The sequence below is a fragment of the Phyllobates terribilis genome, unplaced genomic scaffold (assembly GCF_046119375.1).
Source record: "Phyllobates terribilis strain yellow unplaced genomic scaffold, ASM4611937v1 Scaffold_7__3_contigs__length_470593459, whole genome shotgun sequence".
NCBI classification, from domain to species: domain Eukaryota; kingdom Metazoa; phylum Chordata; class Amphibia; order Anura; family Dendrobatidae; genus Phyllobates; species Phyllobates terribilis.
This window is the reverse complement of record NW_027362767.1, coordinates 228,836,108-228,855,805: the sequence shown is the minus strand read 5'-3', so window position 1 is coordinate 228,855,805 and position 19,698 is coordinate 228,836,108. Positions and strand designations below refer to the sequence as shown.

Here is a 19,698-nt window from a genome sequence, read left to right as displayed (position 1 = left end):
GTTAGTAAATAGAACCATCCACTATTAGTAAATACACAGAAGTGACAGGATGAATTGAAAACACACCCCTGCACTGGCGCATCTCGCCCAGCAGGGGCAGCAGTCTTCCTTCCGCCTGCACACAGCCTCACATGTCCTCTCCACTTTGTTAGTGCTGGCTGGGGGTGGAAAGTTTAAATGGGCAGGAGGTGACTGATGTGATCTCACAGGCGGATCTGCAGCTCGGACAGGGGTGGGCAACGCCGGGGGCATCTGATCTGAGCCTGTCACACACTGGGTAAGGCTTTCCCCTCCTCTATGCACTGTGTATGATATGTGTCTCCTTTTCTCTCTCTCTGTTCAGCCTCTCCCCCTCCTTCCCAGACCTCCCTCTGCTCTCTCCCTCCACGACTGGCAATGAACAGCTGCCTTTGCATGAAAAGAAGGGACGATTTTCCACGCTTAACAGTTAAGTGTCCTCTGGAGCCCCCAGCCTCCTCCATCTGCAGGGCTGCAGACCCTTCCTGGGGTGGTCGCCTGGCTTGGTAGCCATCAGCCTGCAGGCTTTGTTGTGCTTGCTCAGTATTTGCAGGGATGCAGCAAGGCCTGAGAGCTCATTGGATCAGTGGATGCATCTGTTAACCCCTTCATGGCACCAGCTGGGCTCTGGATTCAGTGGTTATTATAATGGAGGGGAGGGAAGGGGGGCTGAATGACAGAATTTCCTCTTGTGCATTATTTTTGTCCTCTTATATTCTCCCTCCCTTTCCTTCCTCCTTTTCCTTTCCATGGCAGCCATGCAGGTTTATATCACTGAATGCTGTCATGATGGAGTATTTTTTATTTGGGTAGCCATGAACTGTTATTTGCAGAAGATAGTTACTTAGGCAGGGAGGCCTTGCAGCTGCTGGCAGCCTGGCTGTGGTGATGCTATGTGCAATAATGTATCAGAAATGCTGTTACATGGATTGTTATGAGAGGAGGAAGGGGGGGGGGGGGTCTGTGCATCAGGCTGGAGCTAGAAGACCAGTCTGTGTTCATGCCGTCATTCATCCTATAGATGGAGACGTTTTATATAATAAAGGTTACAGCGTGCTGTTGGGAGCGGATAGCCCCACCCCCCCGCACTGTTGGGGGAGCGGATAAACCCTCCCTCCCCCCCTATTGGGGGGGTGGATACCCCCCCCACCTGCGCTGTTGGGGGAGTGGATACCCCCCCCCCACCTGCGCTGTTGGGGGAGTGGATACCCCCCCCACCTGCGCTGTTGGGGGAGTGGATAACCCCCCCCCCCCCACCTGCGCTGTTGGGGGAGTGGATAACCCCCCCCCCCCACCTGCGCTGTTGGGGGAGTGGATAAACCCCCCCCCACCTGCGCTGTTGGGGGAGTGGATAAACCCCCCCCCACCTGCGCTGTTGGGGGAGTGGATAAACCAACCCCCCCCCACCTGCGCTGTTGGGGGAGTGGATAAACCCCCCCCCCCCCACCTGCGCTGTTGGGGGAGTGGATAAACCCCCCCCCCCCCCACCTGCGCTGTTGGGGGAGTGGATAAACCCCCCCCCCCCCCACCTGCGCTGTTGGGGGAGTGGATAAACCCCCCCCCCCACCTGCGCTGTTGGGGGAGTGGATAACCCACCTGCGCTGTTGGGGGAGTGGATAACCCCCCCCCTCCCCCCTGCGCTGTTGGGGGAGTGGATAAACCCCCCCCCCCCCACCTGCGCTGTTGGGGGAGTGGATAACCCCCCCCCCCACACACCTGCGCTGTTGGGGGAGCGGATAGCCCCCCTCCTGCTGTTGGGGGAGCGGAATGCCCCACCCCCCGCGCTGTTGGATACATGTGACTCAAGATATGATCTATCGTTTGACTACATGACAACACAGGGAAACGTTTGCAAAAGACCAGATTTTCAGTTAACAGGCAAATTATTTTGCATGGACATTGTTCCAGCGGCCACATTAGTAGTCCGTGGCCACCAGACTTCAGCTCTGCAAACATCTTCCAGCCTGCCGGGAAGTTCTGCCCCTTCTGATTGGTAGGCTCAGCATGACATCATTCCGCATTAGTGATGTCACGCCAGGTCTGCAATTAGGAAGAGACTCTGGGGACTCTGCAGGTAGGAAACTGTTCTCAGGGCTTCTGTCTCATGGCCATGGGCTACGGACCAGCGTGGTTCAACTTCATTCGCTCATCTCTAATATTATGCACAGAGTCAGGGACCACTAGTCAATGCAATTTTGATTTAAATGGCCGGGAGGTGACTGGTGGGTTGATCATCTTTGTTCGTGCTGCAAGTATAATTCTATCTTTTCACTATATGGGCTTGTGCACACAAACGTTTTCTTCTGTCTGAAAAAGAAAATGTCCCGCACTTGGAGCAGTGTTATCCAATGGGGCAGTGCAGGGGAGCAATTTTAATATATATATTTTTTCACTGATCGATCGCAGCGTGCACTAATTTCTTCCGTAAATTGGATAAGACGGATAATTCTGTGTGCATAAAAAAAATTGCATGCCATACAGAACCACAGTATAGTTTTTGATATTTAAGGATACATTGCAATTCTGTAACATAGGAAACTGTAAATGATTAATGGCTGCTGCTGTGAAAAACGGATTGTATACTGACAAGTGAGATAAATCATCGTCCGACTGTTCTGGATGAAACTCTAAATTATTATTATTTTTTTATACACTCATTGACCTTCCCTTGTGAAAGGGCCTCAGTTACAGTAACTCATGGTGCAGAAATGGAGATGGCAAGTGATGGTCACAGTAAAGTGACCCCTTCAGGAAAAACAATGATTCTCTTATTGGACTGCACATCTGCATTTCCCATCTTAGTAAATAATGGCATACTGCTAGGAATACGCCATCATTTAAAATGGATCTATCACCAGGTTTTTACGATTTTGAATACTTTATTTAAAGCTCTGGGACCTGATGAGGCTGATATACTTACTTTTGAAAATAAATGTCAAAAAGGAGTTAATATTAATTTGAGCATTTTTTTTTTGAGTCCAGCTACAGATGGCCTGATAAAATGTTACATTTTTATATTGGGGCAGGAAAAACGTTCAAAAAATGGTTATACAGCCATTCTGACTTTAGATTTTCAAAGTAATTACACCAGTCTCAACAGGTCTAAGAGATCTATTTACTAATGTATGAAGTTCATATTGTGAAATCTTGTGATAGATCCACTTTAATCCCTTCCCGACGAAGGATATAATCATATGCCCTATGGTGGGAGCCAGTGAATGTAGCGGGGTCGGGAACTGGCATCTACTAGTAACAGAAGAGACCTAATCCTAGATACGATCGTTGTTTCACCATTGAAATGAAGTTGTCAATCACTGACGCTGGGTGTTTGAATGCATGTGCACCTAACACCCACCACCGCAATGTGATCGCACGGGGGTGGGAGGCTATGAGTCGCCATGGAAGATGGCCGCCTGCTCAAGGCAATAACATCGCTGTATATAGAACAAGCGATCAAACTATTGCAGCTTCAATCTGCGAAAAGGGCCCGAAAAGTAAAATTGAAGGGAAAAAAAAGTTTAGAAAAGTTTGATTTGCAATCCCTCCCCCTCTCCACCTACCAGGTAATTTTTACTGCACGATGGATGTCATATAAACAATGGCAAAAAAAACAACAAACAAGCGCTCATGCTTGTCTATGTGCAATGTTGTCAGGCTTGGCTAAGTATATAGAAAAATAAAAAGTTATGACTTCTGGGGGGAAAAAAAAAATGAAAAATCAGTTTGTCATGAAGGGGTTAATAATTACTGGGGATCTGATTCATGGCACCCCCATATGATCCTAAAAGTGAAGGAGACACTTTTTATATTTTTTTTTCCCAAATAGTGTTTCTTCCGGCCCTGTAAGGGAATAAATAATCAGAAAATGAACTATTGTTGAAATATAAATTTAATGTTAAAGGGGTTGTCCAGTACTCTGACATCCCCCTTCTCATGCCCTAAGCTTTCCCCTTTTATAATGATAACACTCCTCATGCTCACTTCCGGCTCCGTTCCAGCGGTGTCGGCACTGTCACTACCAGCGGTGTCGCATCAACCCTGCGGCCTCTTCATTCTCCCCGCCGTAGGACGCATCACATGCATGCGGAGGAAGAGACTGCAGCAGCAGCGCTCACTTTTTCCGGTCTTAAGAGATTTATCCGAAGGCGGGGAGAGTGAAGCGGATACTGATTGGCTGCAGGGATTGTGTGATGTCACACGGATACGATCCCCATTAACAGTGCCGGCATCGGAGGTGAGCATGAGTGTTATTTTAAAAGGGGTGAAACACTTACGGATTTAGAAGAGGTTGTCTGAGTAGTGGACAACCCCTTTAAATGTATCTTCAAACTCCTTTTTTTTTTTATTACCCTAAATATCACAATAAAATAGAAATATTAACATTTTTACACCCGCCACTCACACTTTTTTTTTTTTTTTTTAAACTTGTTGTTTCTGGAAATTAACATGTACATTAGACACAATGAACAGCCTAAGGCCCTATCTTTTTGTATTTAAGCATTTAATGAGCGTGTGCAAAAGTCATAGTGAAGGAAGGTGGATCAGGGTCAGCTGTGACACCGATTGTGACTTTAATTTCCTGCAGATCGCTTGGGCTTTGGCTCCTGAGAACGTCACTGATCATCTAAATCCCAGCACGGGTCCTGCTTTTTGAATTATAAATATAGTTGTATAAATGGTGGGTGTCCATTAACTGTTCATATTGATTTCCAGCACATAACTATAAAGACCCCCATACATATTAGATAGCTGTTGGCCGAAACATTGTTTGGTCACCATCTGGCTGAGCGCTCTGAGAGCGCCGCCGGCTGACGTGTCGCCCGGGAGAACAGTACATCAGTAATCCTCGATTGGACAAGTGTGATGGACATCTTCCCCGACAATCAATCAGCCATTGCCCCATAGTCATTAGGGAAGAGTCAGACTTTCAGATGCATCTCACAACATTAGAATATCATCAAAAAGTTCTAACATTTCCTGGTAGACTGCTGCGCTGACTTTGGTCTTGATAAAACACAGTGGACCTACACCAGCAGATGACGTGGCTCCCCAAACCATCACTGATTGTGGAAACTTCACACTAGACCTCCAGCAGCTTGGATTGTGGCCTCTCCACTCTTCCTCCAGACTCCGGGACCTTGTGGAGTGTGTCAATGACTGCCTTCTGGACATCTGTCAAGTCAGCAGTCTTCCCCCATGATTATGGAGCCTACTGAAACAGACTAAGGGGCCTTTCTAAACACTTAGGAAGCCTTTGCAGGTGTTATTTGTTAATTATTTTAATTTACTGAGATAATGACGTTTGTGTTTTCGTTGGCTGTAAGCCATAATAAACAATTGAAATAGATCACTCTGTTTGTAATGACTCTCATTATATAGAGTTTCACTTTTTGTATTGAAGAACTGAAATAAATTAACTTTTAGATGATATTCTAATTTTGTGAGATGCACCTGTGTGTATTTCTATGCAGCCGTCACGCTCTGGTCAGGAGAGCCGCCGGCCAGTTTCAGCATTGCATTGCTATCCTTGTCCAAGTTATATGGCCGTCTGATTCTTCTTTTAGACTGTTTGCTGAATCGGTCAATATCGACGGGTGCGGCCAACATTAACCCAATGTACAGTATCTCACAAAAGTGAGCACACCCCTCACATTATTGTAAATATTTTATTATATCTTTTCATGGGACAACACTGAGCATATGACACTGATACAGTGTAAAGTAGTCAGTGTACAGCTAGTATAACAGTGTAAATTTGGTGCCCTCTAAATAACTCAACACACTCCTAAAGTGAGAATGGCCAAATTTTGCCCAAAGTGTGAATATTTTGTGTGGCCACCATTATTTTCAAGCACTGTCTTAACTCTCTTGGGCATGGAGTTCACTAGAGCTTCACCGATGGCCACTGGAATCCTCTTCCACTCCTCCATAGCGACATCACGGAGCTGGTGGATGTTAGAGATCTTGCGCTCCTCCACCTTCCATTTGAGGATGCCCCACAGATGGTCTGGAGACATGCTTGCCAGTCCAGCACCTTTACCCTCAGTTTCTTTAGCTAGGCAGTGGTCGTCTTGGAGGTGTATTTGGGGTCATTATCATGTTGGAATACTGCCCTGCGGCCCAGTTTCTGAAGGGAGGGGATGATTCTCTGCTTCAGTATTTCACAGTACATATTGGTATTTATGGTTCCCCCTCAATGAACTGTAGCTCCCCACAGCCGGCAGCACTCATGCAGCCCCAAACCATGACACTCCACCACCATGCTTGACTGTAGGCAAGACACACTTGTCTTTGTACTCCTCACCTGGTTGTTGCCACACACGCTTGACACCATCTGAACCAAATAAGTTTATCTTGGTCTCATTAGACCACAGGCCATGTCCTTAGTCTGCTTGTCTTCAGGAGGGAAAATGGATCATTTGGCACAAATTCGGCCATTTTCAATTAAGGGTGTACTCACTTTGTTGCCAGCGGTTTAGACATTAATGGCTGTGTGTTGCATTATTCAGATGGCACGCCAAATGTACACTGTTATACAAGCTGTACACTGACTACTTTACATTGTATCAGTGTCATATCTTTAGTATCGTCCCATGAAAAGATATCATAAGATATTTACAAAAAATGTGAGGGGTGTACTCATTTTTGTGAGATGCTGTATATGGGGACCTTAACAAACCCGTATCAGGATGTGGACTCTCGCATATGTTTGACTCTTGGTATATTGGATTGTAGAGCCTAAGGAATTTTTCGATTCTCAACCATAATCTCTGCAAGTCGGTGTTGAAAAGAGGAATCCCAGGTCGCTGTCCCCATAATCATCATTGACTAATGGTGATCCTAAGTGTGGTGTGGTCAGGAAAGTAGCGTTGGGTCATCAGCTGAATTAAAATTAGGATGTGACAGGCTTAAGGGTAAGCCAAGAATGAAGTGTGGATTTGGAGCAAGTTGAAGGACACGACCATGGGTAGCACCACAGTCACCAGGTATATCATGGACAAGACGGGAATATAGGCAGGGCTGAAACCTGTGGGTGGTCCTACAAGTAACCAGACATGGTCTCCAAAGAACAAGTCTGAAGGTGTAGTCAGGAAATAAGGTCACGTTCTAGGACAGAAGCAGTCAGCTTTCCACACGTACTAGGAGGAACCTTGATCATTAGGCAATGTGTCAGGTAGATGACATTAAGCCGGGCAGTCCGTCTTAAGAGACATTTTCTGGTGCCAATGAAACAGGGCGAGGCGAGGACATTAAGGAATCAGAACTTCTTCATTTCGAGATTTCCTCCCTGTGGAATGTCAGACATGTGGTTGCTTAGTAGAACCATTGATGTTGATGACTTCATCTCTACTAATAAAGGCTTTTGATTTCTATTCACACATTTCTTTTCCTGGGGCCAATTGTTACCCAAGTTCCCATTAAGCTGATTATAAAGTCTTGTGTTTAAGCCCAATTGGCCTCTAGTAACGACCATAATTTACTCGGTGGGTTAAGTTCTCACAGGTTTTAGGTTGTTTAATTCCGAGATCCCACATTTATTTTTATGTATATGAATTCGTTGTGACGGGGGCTCATTAACACGGTCAGTCAACCAGAATTACATCCAAACAAAGAATTTTTGCATTTTTTTTTCTTCCCCCTTCTAATCTCCACTGAGAACTCACAGAAGCAAATTCTTTATTCTTTGAGTAAGTTGAAGCTAACGACGGTGGGCGACATCAAACGGCTTCTGTAGACGACACCGACCCCAAAATGAGTGATCTCAATATTACCAAAACTTTACAAACAGTCTCTGACTCATTTCCTTGCTCTGTGTGTAAGGTTGGTGTCTTATTTGATTGATCCATAAGTAAAATGGCGCTCTAGTTTTGGATTTCCTGTATCAATGAATGAAGAGAGCGCAGCGATTCAGGACATCGCCCAATGTCGAGACGTGCCATAAATATCTGAGATGGGAATACCCATTTTAATTTTCATGATTTACCAACAATATATTCTTGTATTTTTTTTTTTTTTTTTTTAATCAAAAAGGCTTCCTATTTATGTTGCACCAATATTGCGGCGCTGTACGACTGCAGTAATGCTTATGATCTACTTTTCCCATATCTAATACTTAAAAAAACAAAAAAAAAGTGTAGCCTGAGTAAACTCAGAAAAACACGAGAAGAACCTAAAAACTCCATGTAGATGTTTCCTTTGGTTAGATTTAAACTTGGGACTCTAGTGCGTCAAAGCAACTGTGCTAACCACTGAGTCGTCGTACTGCACTTTCTCCATCGAGGCAGTTGCATCAGGAAAATTAGATTTAATGGCTCGGTTGTTGGCACCATTGACTTGCAGCATGGAGGTCCTAAAATCCAAATTTGAGTGGGTTTCCTCGAACACTCCCAAAACATACTTGTTGATTAATTATCTACCTGTGATATTTTTACTAGTGTCTGAAATCTGCGAATTAAACATTATTGGGCAGTGCCCACTGTGGGGCGCATTCACGAAGGAGGTAAGTGCCCAGTGACTATGGTCAGGATGGATACAGAAGCATCCATTCACCATAGGGACTTATTAAAAATAAAACCATAAACCGTTGGTATCCATTTTTGTTTTTGAAGTGTCCCTCTATATAGGAAAGTGCAGCCTGCTACACTTTCCTATACAGTAAGACAAGTGGTATATAAGCATATACCTGCCAGACAGAGGATGAAAGAACACGATTTTGGTCTCCGTCTGGTGAATGGGGGCCTATGGGAACGTTACAGTATATGCTGGACGAGTGCAGAGACTCAGCCTTAGATTGTCACCCCCAAGGGGGACAGAGAGTGACGAGTATGGTGAGAACTCTGTACAGTGCCGCAAAATATGTTGGTGCTATATAGGCAACATAAGTAAATACGGCTGCTTTCATAGGAGAGTAATAAACGGGCATAAAAAAACATCAAAGATCCCATTGTCGCTGTTGGGTGGGGTCATAATTACACTTGAATAAAACCAGTCAGTGACTTGGGTTTGTGTCACATTTGGAAGATATTTCCTTATGGAATGATTTCCTCTCGTCTGAGCCGTGATCTAATCTTTATCCTTAAAAGACATAAAGGAGAACAGATCTCCCAAATGTCATGTAAACCTACTCTTATACTCAAGCATTGTTTGTGGGATTTAGAAAAAAATGCCCTATTGCTTCTGGCTTGATCGGTCATGGTTGTTGGTAATGGATTGATTAACTAACTGCTGGGGTTTGTTGTTCTTCTCACTGGCCGTACGCTTGTCCGTCTGGCTGCTTTCTCTCGCTATCCCTCCATACAATTGCACCTTCAGCTTGGCCAGTTGTGCTTGGAGTCTCGGTAAAGAGAGTTGAGTAAGGGTTCATTTACACTAACTGACTAAATGAGTGCCGATCGGCGGTCATCTCATATCCTGGATGCGAAGCCCGACCATGACTCAGAAGCGCACTGAACTGTAATAGATTTTCATTATGCATGGGCTGCCATTGTTCTCGACAGCACAGGTTCTGTTTATTCAGGAAGTATGCTGCCGAGAATGACGACATTTTGTACAGCACAAAAGATTATTTCACCTGACGAACAAAAGGCATTTTGCTCGTTCCTAAGCCCCGGCCAGACTCCTTTGTCTGCGGATTTTCCTCCCAAGAACAGAGATACAAACATCAGCAGTTGAAATCGAGCTGCCCGCTCCTTATCTCCCCCACAAATTTGCCATCTTGCAACCTGGGGTCACATGTGGCCCTCGCATGTCTTTTGCATGTTAGACAGAAGGAGTGGCAAATGTCCACTAAGTAGCAATCCCTGGGACCCCCTATACATTTACAGAATGGGGGTCTCCAGAAGGCATAGTTGGGGAAAGGAGGCATGGCTATCTTCACCTTGGTTTATATGAGTCACAAAGATGGCGGACTGTTTGACTACTTTTACAATCTTCTATGGAGAAGCGGTTGCCTGCAAAGTCGCTTTAGAACGGGAGCGGGGAAGAAGAGGAGCTCCATTCTCAGTACTTATTTTACTTCCACGTGCCAGAAATGTCACCCAATGATATTCTCCTTTTAACTTTTTATGGACCTTGGAATTTCTTTAGTCTGACAGTGTATTCCTTGGACGACTGGTGGACACGGACAGAAGGAGGGCCCCTGTGCAAGAACAATATATGGGTCCTTTGCAGTCTAATGGCTCATCATAATGCACAATTACACCTGTTTTGGAGACAGATGTGGCCCCCCGACCTCTTGTCTGCGACCTACCTTGGATCAGGAAAGGTGCACCCTTGCGGGAAAAAAAATGGCAAATGGCATGTTTGGCCTCTTTTTTTTTTTTTTTTGGCAGTCTATTTTAAGTGTTTTATTTTTTTTTTTCCAAAAAAAAGTCTTTTGGAGATGCTGATCACATAGTGACCTACATTTTCTGGCATGGCTACCGGACATCTAAATCAGCAATCAATGTAGAAGAGAAAAACTTATTTCTCCTCTGGAAATCTTATTATTCTGGTCAAGAACATCCTTTCCAACAATCAGATACTTTCATCATGTTTTTGGTAGCTGTCTTACATGTGTATGACTCAAAGGAACCAAAGAGGGGACAGTGGATGAAAATATTGCTGTAGAGGAGTTAATGCTGCCATGTATTATTTGGCTGCTATTCAGTTGAATAGTCGCCACGTTACACCAGCGTTCTCCTGCAATATCAAGAAATCATCTGACTAATTATAGCCCAATTCATCAAGAAGTTTTTTTGTTGTTGTTTTTGGGACATTAGACTTTGAAATGTTCAGAAAAAAAATTTGAAACTCCGATATTATGCAAAAAAAATTCGAGTTTTGCCATTGTTACGCCAACTCTTAGGCCCTCTTAGTCCAATGCTGCCTTCATTAAGACTGGTGTGCAAAACGCCATTTTTTTTTTTAATGAATTGGCCCTAATGTCTATATGCATTCTTACTTAGTATTGCACCCAAGCGCCCTTTAAAGTGAACTTGTTATTGGGATTTTATGCCCCAAACTAATGACATGTATGTAAAGATGCTTTTAATGCTGAGTAAGACCTTACAATTTCATCTATGGATTTCTACAAGAAATGTAAGTGCAGTGGGCGGGCGCTGCACTTGCATCTCTCCTGCCTCTCTCTCTCTCTTTCCTGCCTGCCTCCTGTCTCTGACTGACAAATAACCCATGTTTCAGTGATCTGTCAGTCAGAAACAGGAGGCAGGGAGCGTGCGATAATAGGGAGAGGGCAGGAGAGCTGTAAGTGCAGCGCCTGCCCACTGCACTTATGGCTCATTAGCATACAATGTCCTCTATGGATTTCTCAAACAGCAAAAAGGATTTCTACAAGAAAGGTAAGGATTTACTCCGCATTAAAGAGCCTTTACGTACATGCCATTAGTATGGGGTATAAAATTCTGATGAAAGCAAGGAGAATAGATCCAGCTCCACAGACATGAAAATCTTCTTTATTGATTCATATTAAAAATGGCAAATAACATCCATATTGGATTAGATCAATAAAAAACACTGACGGGTTTCTGGCGTGACGGGTACCCTCATTTATGACTAAGGGCGCTTGACGCACCAGAAGCACAGTGATTTTAATTGTTCTAAGCCGATATGGATGTTATCTGGAATTTTCAATATGTATCAATAAAGAAGCTTTTTATGTCCGTGGAGCTGGATCTCTTCTCCTTGCTTTCATTGAGTGTTTTGGCAGAAAAACTCTCCGTGGTACCGACAGGACTGGAATCAGGCATTACTGCTGAGCTGGACTTTGTTTCTTCACATAAAATCCTGATGACAGGTTCTGTTTTAAATGATGGGGGCCGAGCTTCAGTGCTATACACAACCTGTGGATAGGGGTCTTGCACTATTTTGGGGAAAAAAAAAGGACAACCCTTTTCTTGTGATCTTGGACAACCCCTTTAAAGGGCATTGTTGCATCTCCATAAGTGATATTGCTAGGATATGTCATCACTTAATGGTTGCTGGTGGTGCCACCTCAAAGACCCCCACCAATCCTTCAAATGACAGGACTGTATCGCTGCTGCACCGCTGCATCTCCTCCACAGATTTTCCTCTTCGCAGTGTCATTTCTAGGCACCCGCTGCAGTGCAGCTCCTTTTGAAGTGAATGGACCTTCTGAAGTTCTCTGTAGTAGCCTGGTGGCCAGGAGTGCAGATGTGCATGGGTTGTGGCACTGAAGCTCTTCTGCAGCCAAGTCTCTCTCAGGATTAGAGGAGATCCCATGGGTCAAACCCCCCAGTGATCCTAGTGATATGTTGTCACTGGCTAAGATGAGAATACGCCTTTTAAAGAGATCCTTTCAGTTGATATTTATTTGTTTATTTTTTATTATTATTTTTGACTTGGGCCTCATTCACACGTCCATACGTGAAAAAATAGTACTGGTGTCATCAGCGGTTTCCATCCATGTATCCGTTTTTACCATCAGTGTGTCATCATTGTTTTTCACGATGGATAAATAAATTTCAAAGCTTCTCCTCTCCTTTTCAATGTTAAATACAGACACAACACTGATGGCACACCAATGCCATCCGTGTTCTGTACTTGTTTTTCACGGACTCATAGACTTGTATTGGCCCTTGTCATCCTCTGCCGGGAAAAAAACAGACCTGTATCCGTGTGTTTTGCACCGACACAGGGTCTGTGAAAAACACGGACATGTGAATAGCACTATAGATTATAATGGATACGTGTGGCATCCATGAATAAAACCGGATAGCACATTAACTTCCAACATGGATGTGTGAATGAGGCCTTGAGCTGAGTCCCTCCTCCAGTTATCAATGCTCCACTGATTGTCCATCATCAGAGGAGGAGAAGCAAACAACCCCAGAGAAGTTCTGTGAAAATTTACACATTTATTACCAGGGATCATAACTTTGGAACGGAGGAGCATAACTGTGGAACAGAGGGGCATAAAAGAACTGTTAGAGGATCAGTGGCGCAGCAGAAATTGAAGGAGGTACTTGGTTAAAATAAAAGAATTCTTCTGAAAGGCTGTTGATTTTCTATGGTATTTAACATGATGTGTAAAGTTTTCTGGATGGAATTACTTTCTGGAGCAAACGACTATTCGTCATTGAATAGGTCCAAAAAAAAAAAAAAGGCTGCATAGAAACGATATTTGCCTATGAAGGAGCGTTGCATGCTTTGTATTTATTCAATTATTCCCAGTACATTAACCAAACTTTATCGTCCTCCTCTCTCCGAGCCATGTACAACTGTTGCTCCTCATTGCTTAACCAGCCAGCTATTCAGAATGTCCATAAAACTTGCGAAGAAAATCGACTTCACCTTTGGGTTGACAAATAGAATTCCCCGGTGCCTATTTAAGGACATTATAAAAAGTTAACGTTTAAGCTGTACCTTCTGTTTGGCTCCTCGTTACTGTGGGACTTGTGTTTGCTGTTCGGATATGACTTATTCTACGACGAGTTCGTGTAAAGTTTGTTTGGTGTGAAGATATTTCTGGGATTTGTTTACTTTTTGTGCCAGAGAAGGAAAAGCGCGTTCCGTCGGGGCGGCAGGAATGTGCTCGTGTCTTTCCGTGTTTGAATTTTGTTAACGAAGCTCGAGTGGGTTGTAAATCAAGAGCTTACTAATAAATGTTACTGTTCTCTGCAGGATCGTACTATAATGCCTGAGGTTCGGGATCTTTCAGATGCTTTGACCGACCTGTCTATGGATCCCATCACTGGTGTTGGGGTAGTGGCGTCAAGGAACAGGGCACCTACAGGCTACGATGTGGTAAGTATTGGTTTAGCTTCGGGACGACTTAGAATTCTGCTGCTTTTTTATATTTCTGACATGAATCCAGCTTGTCGTATACACATTTATTGATTGTCCACACAAACATTGGGCAATAAAACTTCTCATATGTTAACTGTTTGACTACCGTTCCGTGGCTCAAGTTTTAGGCCAAGGGTATATCTGAATATCAGGAGCTCCAGCAGAGTCTTATTACCCCCCTTGTGGCTTGATATAGACTCTGTCCCTGGTAGAAGATTGTTTTTACTATTTTGGTGTCTATTTTGTATGTTGATCGTAGTACAAAATGTTTTGGTGCTTGACAACTTGTCTCACCTAATGACTAAGATGCTCCTCCAACATGTGGGCCCATATGGTGCTAGTTATCGGTCAACTGAAATGGGCATCCACTGACAGACTTGATGCTAGCCACTTCGCTTATGCATTTCTCGATGGTTCCCTGGTATTTCCTCCTTAAAAAAAAAAAAAAAAGTACACCCTTACTGTTCCATGGGAATAAAGTTGGTAAATAGGAGCCAGATATGGGTAATCAATTGCCCTTGATTAATTGTTCACCAGCAAGTGTGACCAACTCCACAAAAGCAGAAGTTTAGACCGTTTGCTGGCCTGGATCATTCAGGCATATGTTAAGAAATTGGCTACGAGGAAAAACATCAGTAATGATCTTAGGCCACGGTTTCACTATCAGTATTTGGTCAGTATTCAGTCAGTATTTTTTCTCAGGAGTGGGAGCCAAAACCAGGTGAGGAACAATCAGAAAAAAGGTATAATAGAAACAAGTCACCAATTCTGCATTTCTCACCCACGCCTGGTTTTGGCTCCTACTCCTGATAAAAAATACTGACCGAATACTGATAGTGGGGCGGTGGCCTAAAGGCCCCGTCACACTTAGCGACGCTGCAACGATCGCGACAACGATACGACCTGTCAGGGATCGTTGCTGCGTCGCTATGTGGTCGCTGGTGAGCTGTCAAACAGTTAGGCTCACCAACGATCAGGGGAGCAGCGACATCGTGGAAAGAATCTTTCCACGATGTCCTGCTCCTGGTTACCAGCCTGCTGAAGCAGGAGCAGACTGGTAACCATGATAAACAACGGGTTACTAGGGGCACACGCGCACCTAGTAACCCGTTGTTTACCATAGTTACCAGCCTGATCGCTGCTCCCGCTGGTCACACACAGCGATGTGTGCTGACCAGCGGGAGGGCGACGACCAAAAAATGGTCCAGGACACTTTGCAGCGATCAGCGACCTCACAGCAGGGGCCTGATCGTTGCAAAGTGTCACACATAGCGACATCGCTGGTGAGGTCGCTGTTGCGTCACCAAAACCGTGACACAGCACGCTATCGCTAGCGATCTCGCTATGTGAGACGGGGGCCTTAGAGAAGCAATTGTTTCTGCCCATCAATCTAGGAAGAGTTATAAGGCCTTTTCCAAACAATTTGAAGTCCATCATTCCACAGCAAGAAGGATCATTCTAACTTTAAAACTTAATTAAAAAGAAGGACTTTTTAATTAAGGTGTATATTAGAAAAGATATTACCTTATTACATTAAATAGAGAGACATTTAGGAAAAAATCAACCTTTTAAGCTTTGTTTTAAAGAAGATTGGGGCAACACTCCTAGATGAATGTGTCATAAAGAAAAGCATTACTTAATGTTATGGCTGCGAAAAGTAGTTCTATATCTTTATTGATTGAAGGGGTGTACTGAGTTTTTCACACACATTTTTGTCTAGATTTGTTAACTTCTACTGTTATTTATCATTTGTTGTTGTATTTGTCAAATTTGTAGACTAATGGATTCAATACGGAGGATGTTTTTTTGTTTTTTCTTTAGTTTCTCATGACTGTAACTTCTATTTTATTAGCTTAAATACCGAACATTCCCCTTACGGTAATTGCCTCTTGAGGCCATGTGCACATGTTGAGTATTTTATTTTGTCAGTATTTTACATCAGTATTTGCGGAACAATAAGAGGAAAAGTATAATAGAAACTCGTCACCACTTCTGTATTTATCACCCACTCCTGGTTTTTGGCTTACACATACTGAAGTAAAATACTGAGCGTGTGAATGTGGGCTAAAGGACACTACTGCGAATACTTTGTGGATGTAGAATCTTTGACTCGCGTGTACTACTACCCTGTAGTAGATGTGAATCAATGAATCTACATGCATGAAGTGTTCTATTGTAATATATAGAATCTTTTATTATTGTACGTCGTGTACAAATTTTTGTGTCTACTTTGACAATTTTTGTCCTGGCGTTTTATTTAGAATATACAAATGAATCTGATCTTACACGAGTGTTTAGTCGTACAGAACGACTGTGATATACTCTGGTGGATTTTACTATGTTGCCATGTAACTAATACGCCTCTTTAGATCTTGCTTGTCTTTATATAGACTTGTCTTTACTGCTGCGCTATTTTTATGTCCTCCCAATAAAGTTGACTACACCATATACACATGTGCGCTCTCCGTGAGGCACATTTTCTCCACTGATTCATTAGACCTCGAAAAAAATAAATAAATAAATGAATAGGAATTTGTCTTGACTGCAAAATATTAACAGATGTTCACGGTCCTGACATTTGCCAAGTTGTGTAGAAGTTGCTTGTTTGTGAATTGAACTTGAAATGTCAACGTTTCCAAATTAAAATCGGAGGGGGGAGGGGGGTTCTTACAACTTGGTGGGATCAGATTTCGGAAGAGAAATATCGAAGGACTGATACGGATGTAAAATAACTGTATTGCTCTCCATATATATATATCCGATTTTAATTTGGAAACATTGACATTTCAAGTTCAATTCACAAATAAATATATATATATTACACTGCTCAAAAAAATAAAGGGAACACTCAAATAACACATCCTAGATCTGAATGAATGAAATATTCTCATTGAATACTTTGTTCTGTACAAAGTTGCTGACAACAAAATCACACAAAAATCATCAATGGAAATCACATTTATTAACCAATGGAGGCCTGGATTTGGAGTCACCCCCAAAATTAAAGTGGAAAAACACACTACAGGCTGATCCAACTTTGATGTAATGTCCTTAAAACAAGTCAAACTGAGGCTCAGTATTGTGTGTGGCCTCCACGTGCCTGTATGACCTCCCTACAACTCCTGGGCATGCTCCTGATGAGGCTGAGTATTGTGTGTGGCCTCCACATGCCTCTATGACCTCCCTACAACGCCTGGGCATGCTCCTGATGAGGCTGAGTATTGTGTGTGGCCTCCACGTGCCTGTATGACCTCCCTACAACACCTGGGCATGCTCCTGATGAGGTTGCGGATGGTCTCCTGTGGGATCTCCTCCCAGACCTGGACTAAAGCATCCGCCAACTCCTGGACAGTCTGTGGTGCAACGTGACGTTGGTGGATGGAGCGAGACATGATGTCCCAGATGGAGGGGGCCATAGGAGGGCAACAACCAAGCACCAGGACCGCTGCCTCCGCCTTTGTGCAAGGAGGAACAGGAGGAGCACTGCCAGAGCCCTGCAAAATGACCTCCAGCAGGCCACAAATGTGCATGTGTCTGCACAAACGGTTAGAAACTGACTCCATGAGGGTGGTATGAGGGCCCGACGTCCACAGATGGGGGTTGTGCTCACAGCCCAACACCGTGCAGGACACTTGGCATTTGCCACAGAATACCAGGATTGGCTAAGTCGTCACTGGCGCCCTGTGCTCTTCACAGATGTGCTCCGTGTGAACCTGCTTTCATGTGACAGACGTGACAGTCTGGAGACGCCGTGCAGAGCGATCTGCTGCCTGCAACATCCTTCAGCGTGACCGGTTTGGCAGTGGGTCAGTAATGGTGTAGGGTGGCATTTCTTTGGCTTGTCAGAGGTAGCCTGACTGCCATTAGGTACCGAGATGAGATCCTCAGACCCCTTGTGAGACCATATGCTGGTGCGGTTGTCCCTGGGTTCCTCCTAATGCAGGACAATGCCAGACCTCATGTGGCTGGAGTGTGTCAGCAGTTCCTGCAACATGAAGGCATTGAAGCTATGGACTGGCCCGCCCGCTCCCCAGACCTGAATCCGATTGCGCACATCTGGGACATCATGTCTCACTCAATCCACCAACGTCACATTGCACCACAGACTGTCCAGGAGTTGGCGGATGCTTTAGTCCAGGTCTGGGAGGAGATCCCACAGGAGACCATCCGCAACCTCATCAGGAGCATGCCCAGGCGTTGTAGGGACGTCATACAGGCACGTGGAGGCCACACAAATTACTGAGCCTTATTTTGAATTTTGACTTGGTTTAAGGACATTACATCAAAGTTGGATCAGCCTGTAGTGTATTTTTCCACTTTAATTTTGGGGGTGACTCCAAATCCAGGCTTCCATTGGTTAATAAATGTGACTTCCATTGATGATTTTTGTGTGATTTTGTTGTCATCACATTCAACTTTGTACAGAACAAAGTATTCAATGAGAATATTTCATTCATTCAGACCTAGGATGTGTTATTTCAGTGTTCCCTTTATATTTTTTCGAGCAGTGTGCATATAATTAAATATATATATATATATATATATATATATATATATATATATATATATATATATATATATATATATATATATATATATATATATATATATATATATATATATATACACATACTAGTGCGACGGGCCCAATGCAAACTGCTAAAATACAGCCCTACCTTTTTTTTTTTTTTTTTTTTTTCAGATTGCAAAGTATAGATGCATAGATAGTCAACCCCTGCCCCCCCAAAAAAAATGTAATTGGTATTTTTAATGTTGAAAGTTTTTTTTTTTTAACATAATTACATAGCAAAAACATGCTACTTTTAATTCAGTAAACTGAAGGCAGCATAATATAGGGGCTGAGACACGGATTCCAGGGATTTGTCACTTATTAGGCTGTGTGCTGTAGTTTCGATAGATTCAGGGTTTTATCAGCAGGAGATTATCACTGCTAGGTCTCTAGTTGTATCACAACTGCTGCACCGAGTAAAGTAAGTGATACATTGCTGGAATCAAGGTATCTTGCCCTATATCATGGTGCTTTTAGAGGAGATATCAAAAAATCCGCTGACAGATTCCCTTTAAATAAAAATAATAATAAAAAAAAAGATATCTATCTTGAGTTTGTTTCCCCCTCGACTGTACAATATTTTGTCTTCTGATAGGAGCATCTATAAGAGGGTGGATTTGTAGACTTGTATGGACATAGTAATAGGAGATGCATTTGCTTCATGTTTTGTTATTCAGACAGATACAATCTGTAAATCTTCATGAAATCGCTGGTGGAGATGCATGAAACTCTTATTAAAGCTGCATTTACACTGAAAGATACTTGTGAACGAGGCCTCTTAAAAAACGCTCAATTCACTATCATCTTTTAGTGTAAACAGGCTGCCGATGAGCGACTCAAATGCTTGATCATCAGGTGAAATGATCTTTTGTACTGCAAGAAAGATCATCTTTCTCGGCAGCACGTCATCCTGTGTAAACAAGACATGCAACGGAAGAGATCAATGACAGATTATGTGTACCGAACAATCTGTTACAGGCTATTGTCTGTTTAATAACCCGATGCCGATCGGTACATATATTTTCCGTTTAGCGGTCTTTTAGTGCTGCTAGTTGGTCTGTATAAATGGACCTTTAGTTGCCCTAATCGACGAATCATAGTACAACTTAATTTTGCATTCTCCTCCAGAAAAATGAAAGCTGCTCTGTGATTTTGGTTCCCATGGGTATTAAAGGGAGATTTTATTTCAGACAGTTTGGGGCCAGAAATCTAAAAATGTCTAAATAGAAAAAATTCTATATACACACACACGTGGTCAAAATTGTTGGTACCCCTCGTTTAATGAAAGAAAAACGCACAATGGT

The 19,698-nt window shown here is 43.4% G+C and overlaps 1 protein-coding gene across 7 annotated transcripts in view; it reads left to right on the top strand.

Annotated features, from left to right (window-relative positions):
* Positions 1–19,698, top strand: part of MVB12B (multivesicular body subunit 12B) — a 146,315-nt gene that overhangs the window by 18,573 nt on the left and 108,044 nt on the right. For 4 of the 7 annotated variants that reach the window (XM_073639774.1, XM_073639773.1, XM_073639775.1 and 1 more), the window contains exons 2-3: positions 344–447; positions 13,660–13,782. In XM_073639774.1, the coding sequence (XP_073495875.1) occupies positions 397–447; positions 13,660–13,782 (174 nt within the window). In that variant the 5' untranslated portion in view covers positions 344–396. Of the gene's footprint in view, positions 1–79; positions 278–343; positions 448–13,659; positions 13,783–19,698 lie in introns of those variants that run through there. The other 3 variants (XM_073639778.1, XM_073639779.1, XM_073639777.1) reach the window with 2 other exon arrangements.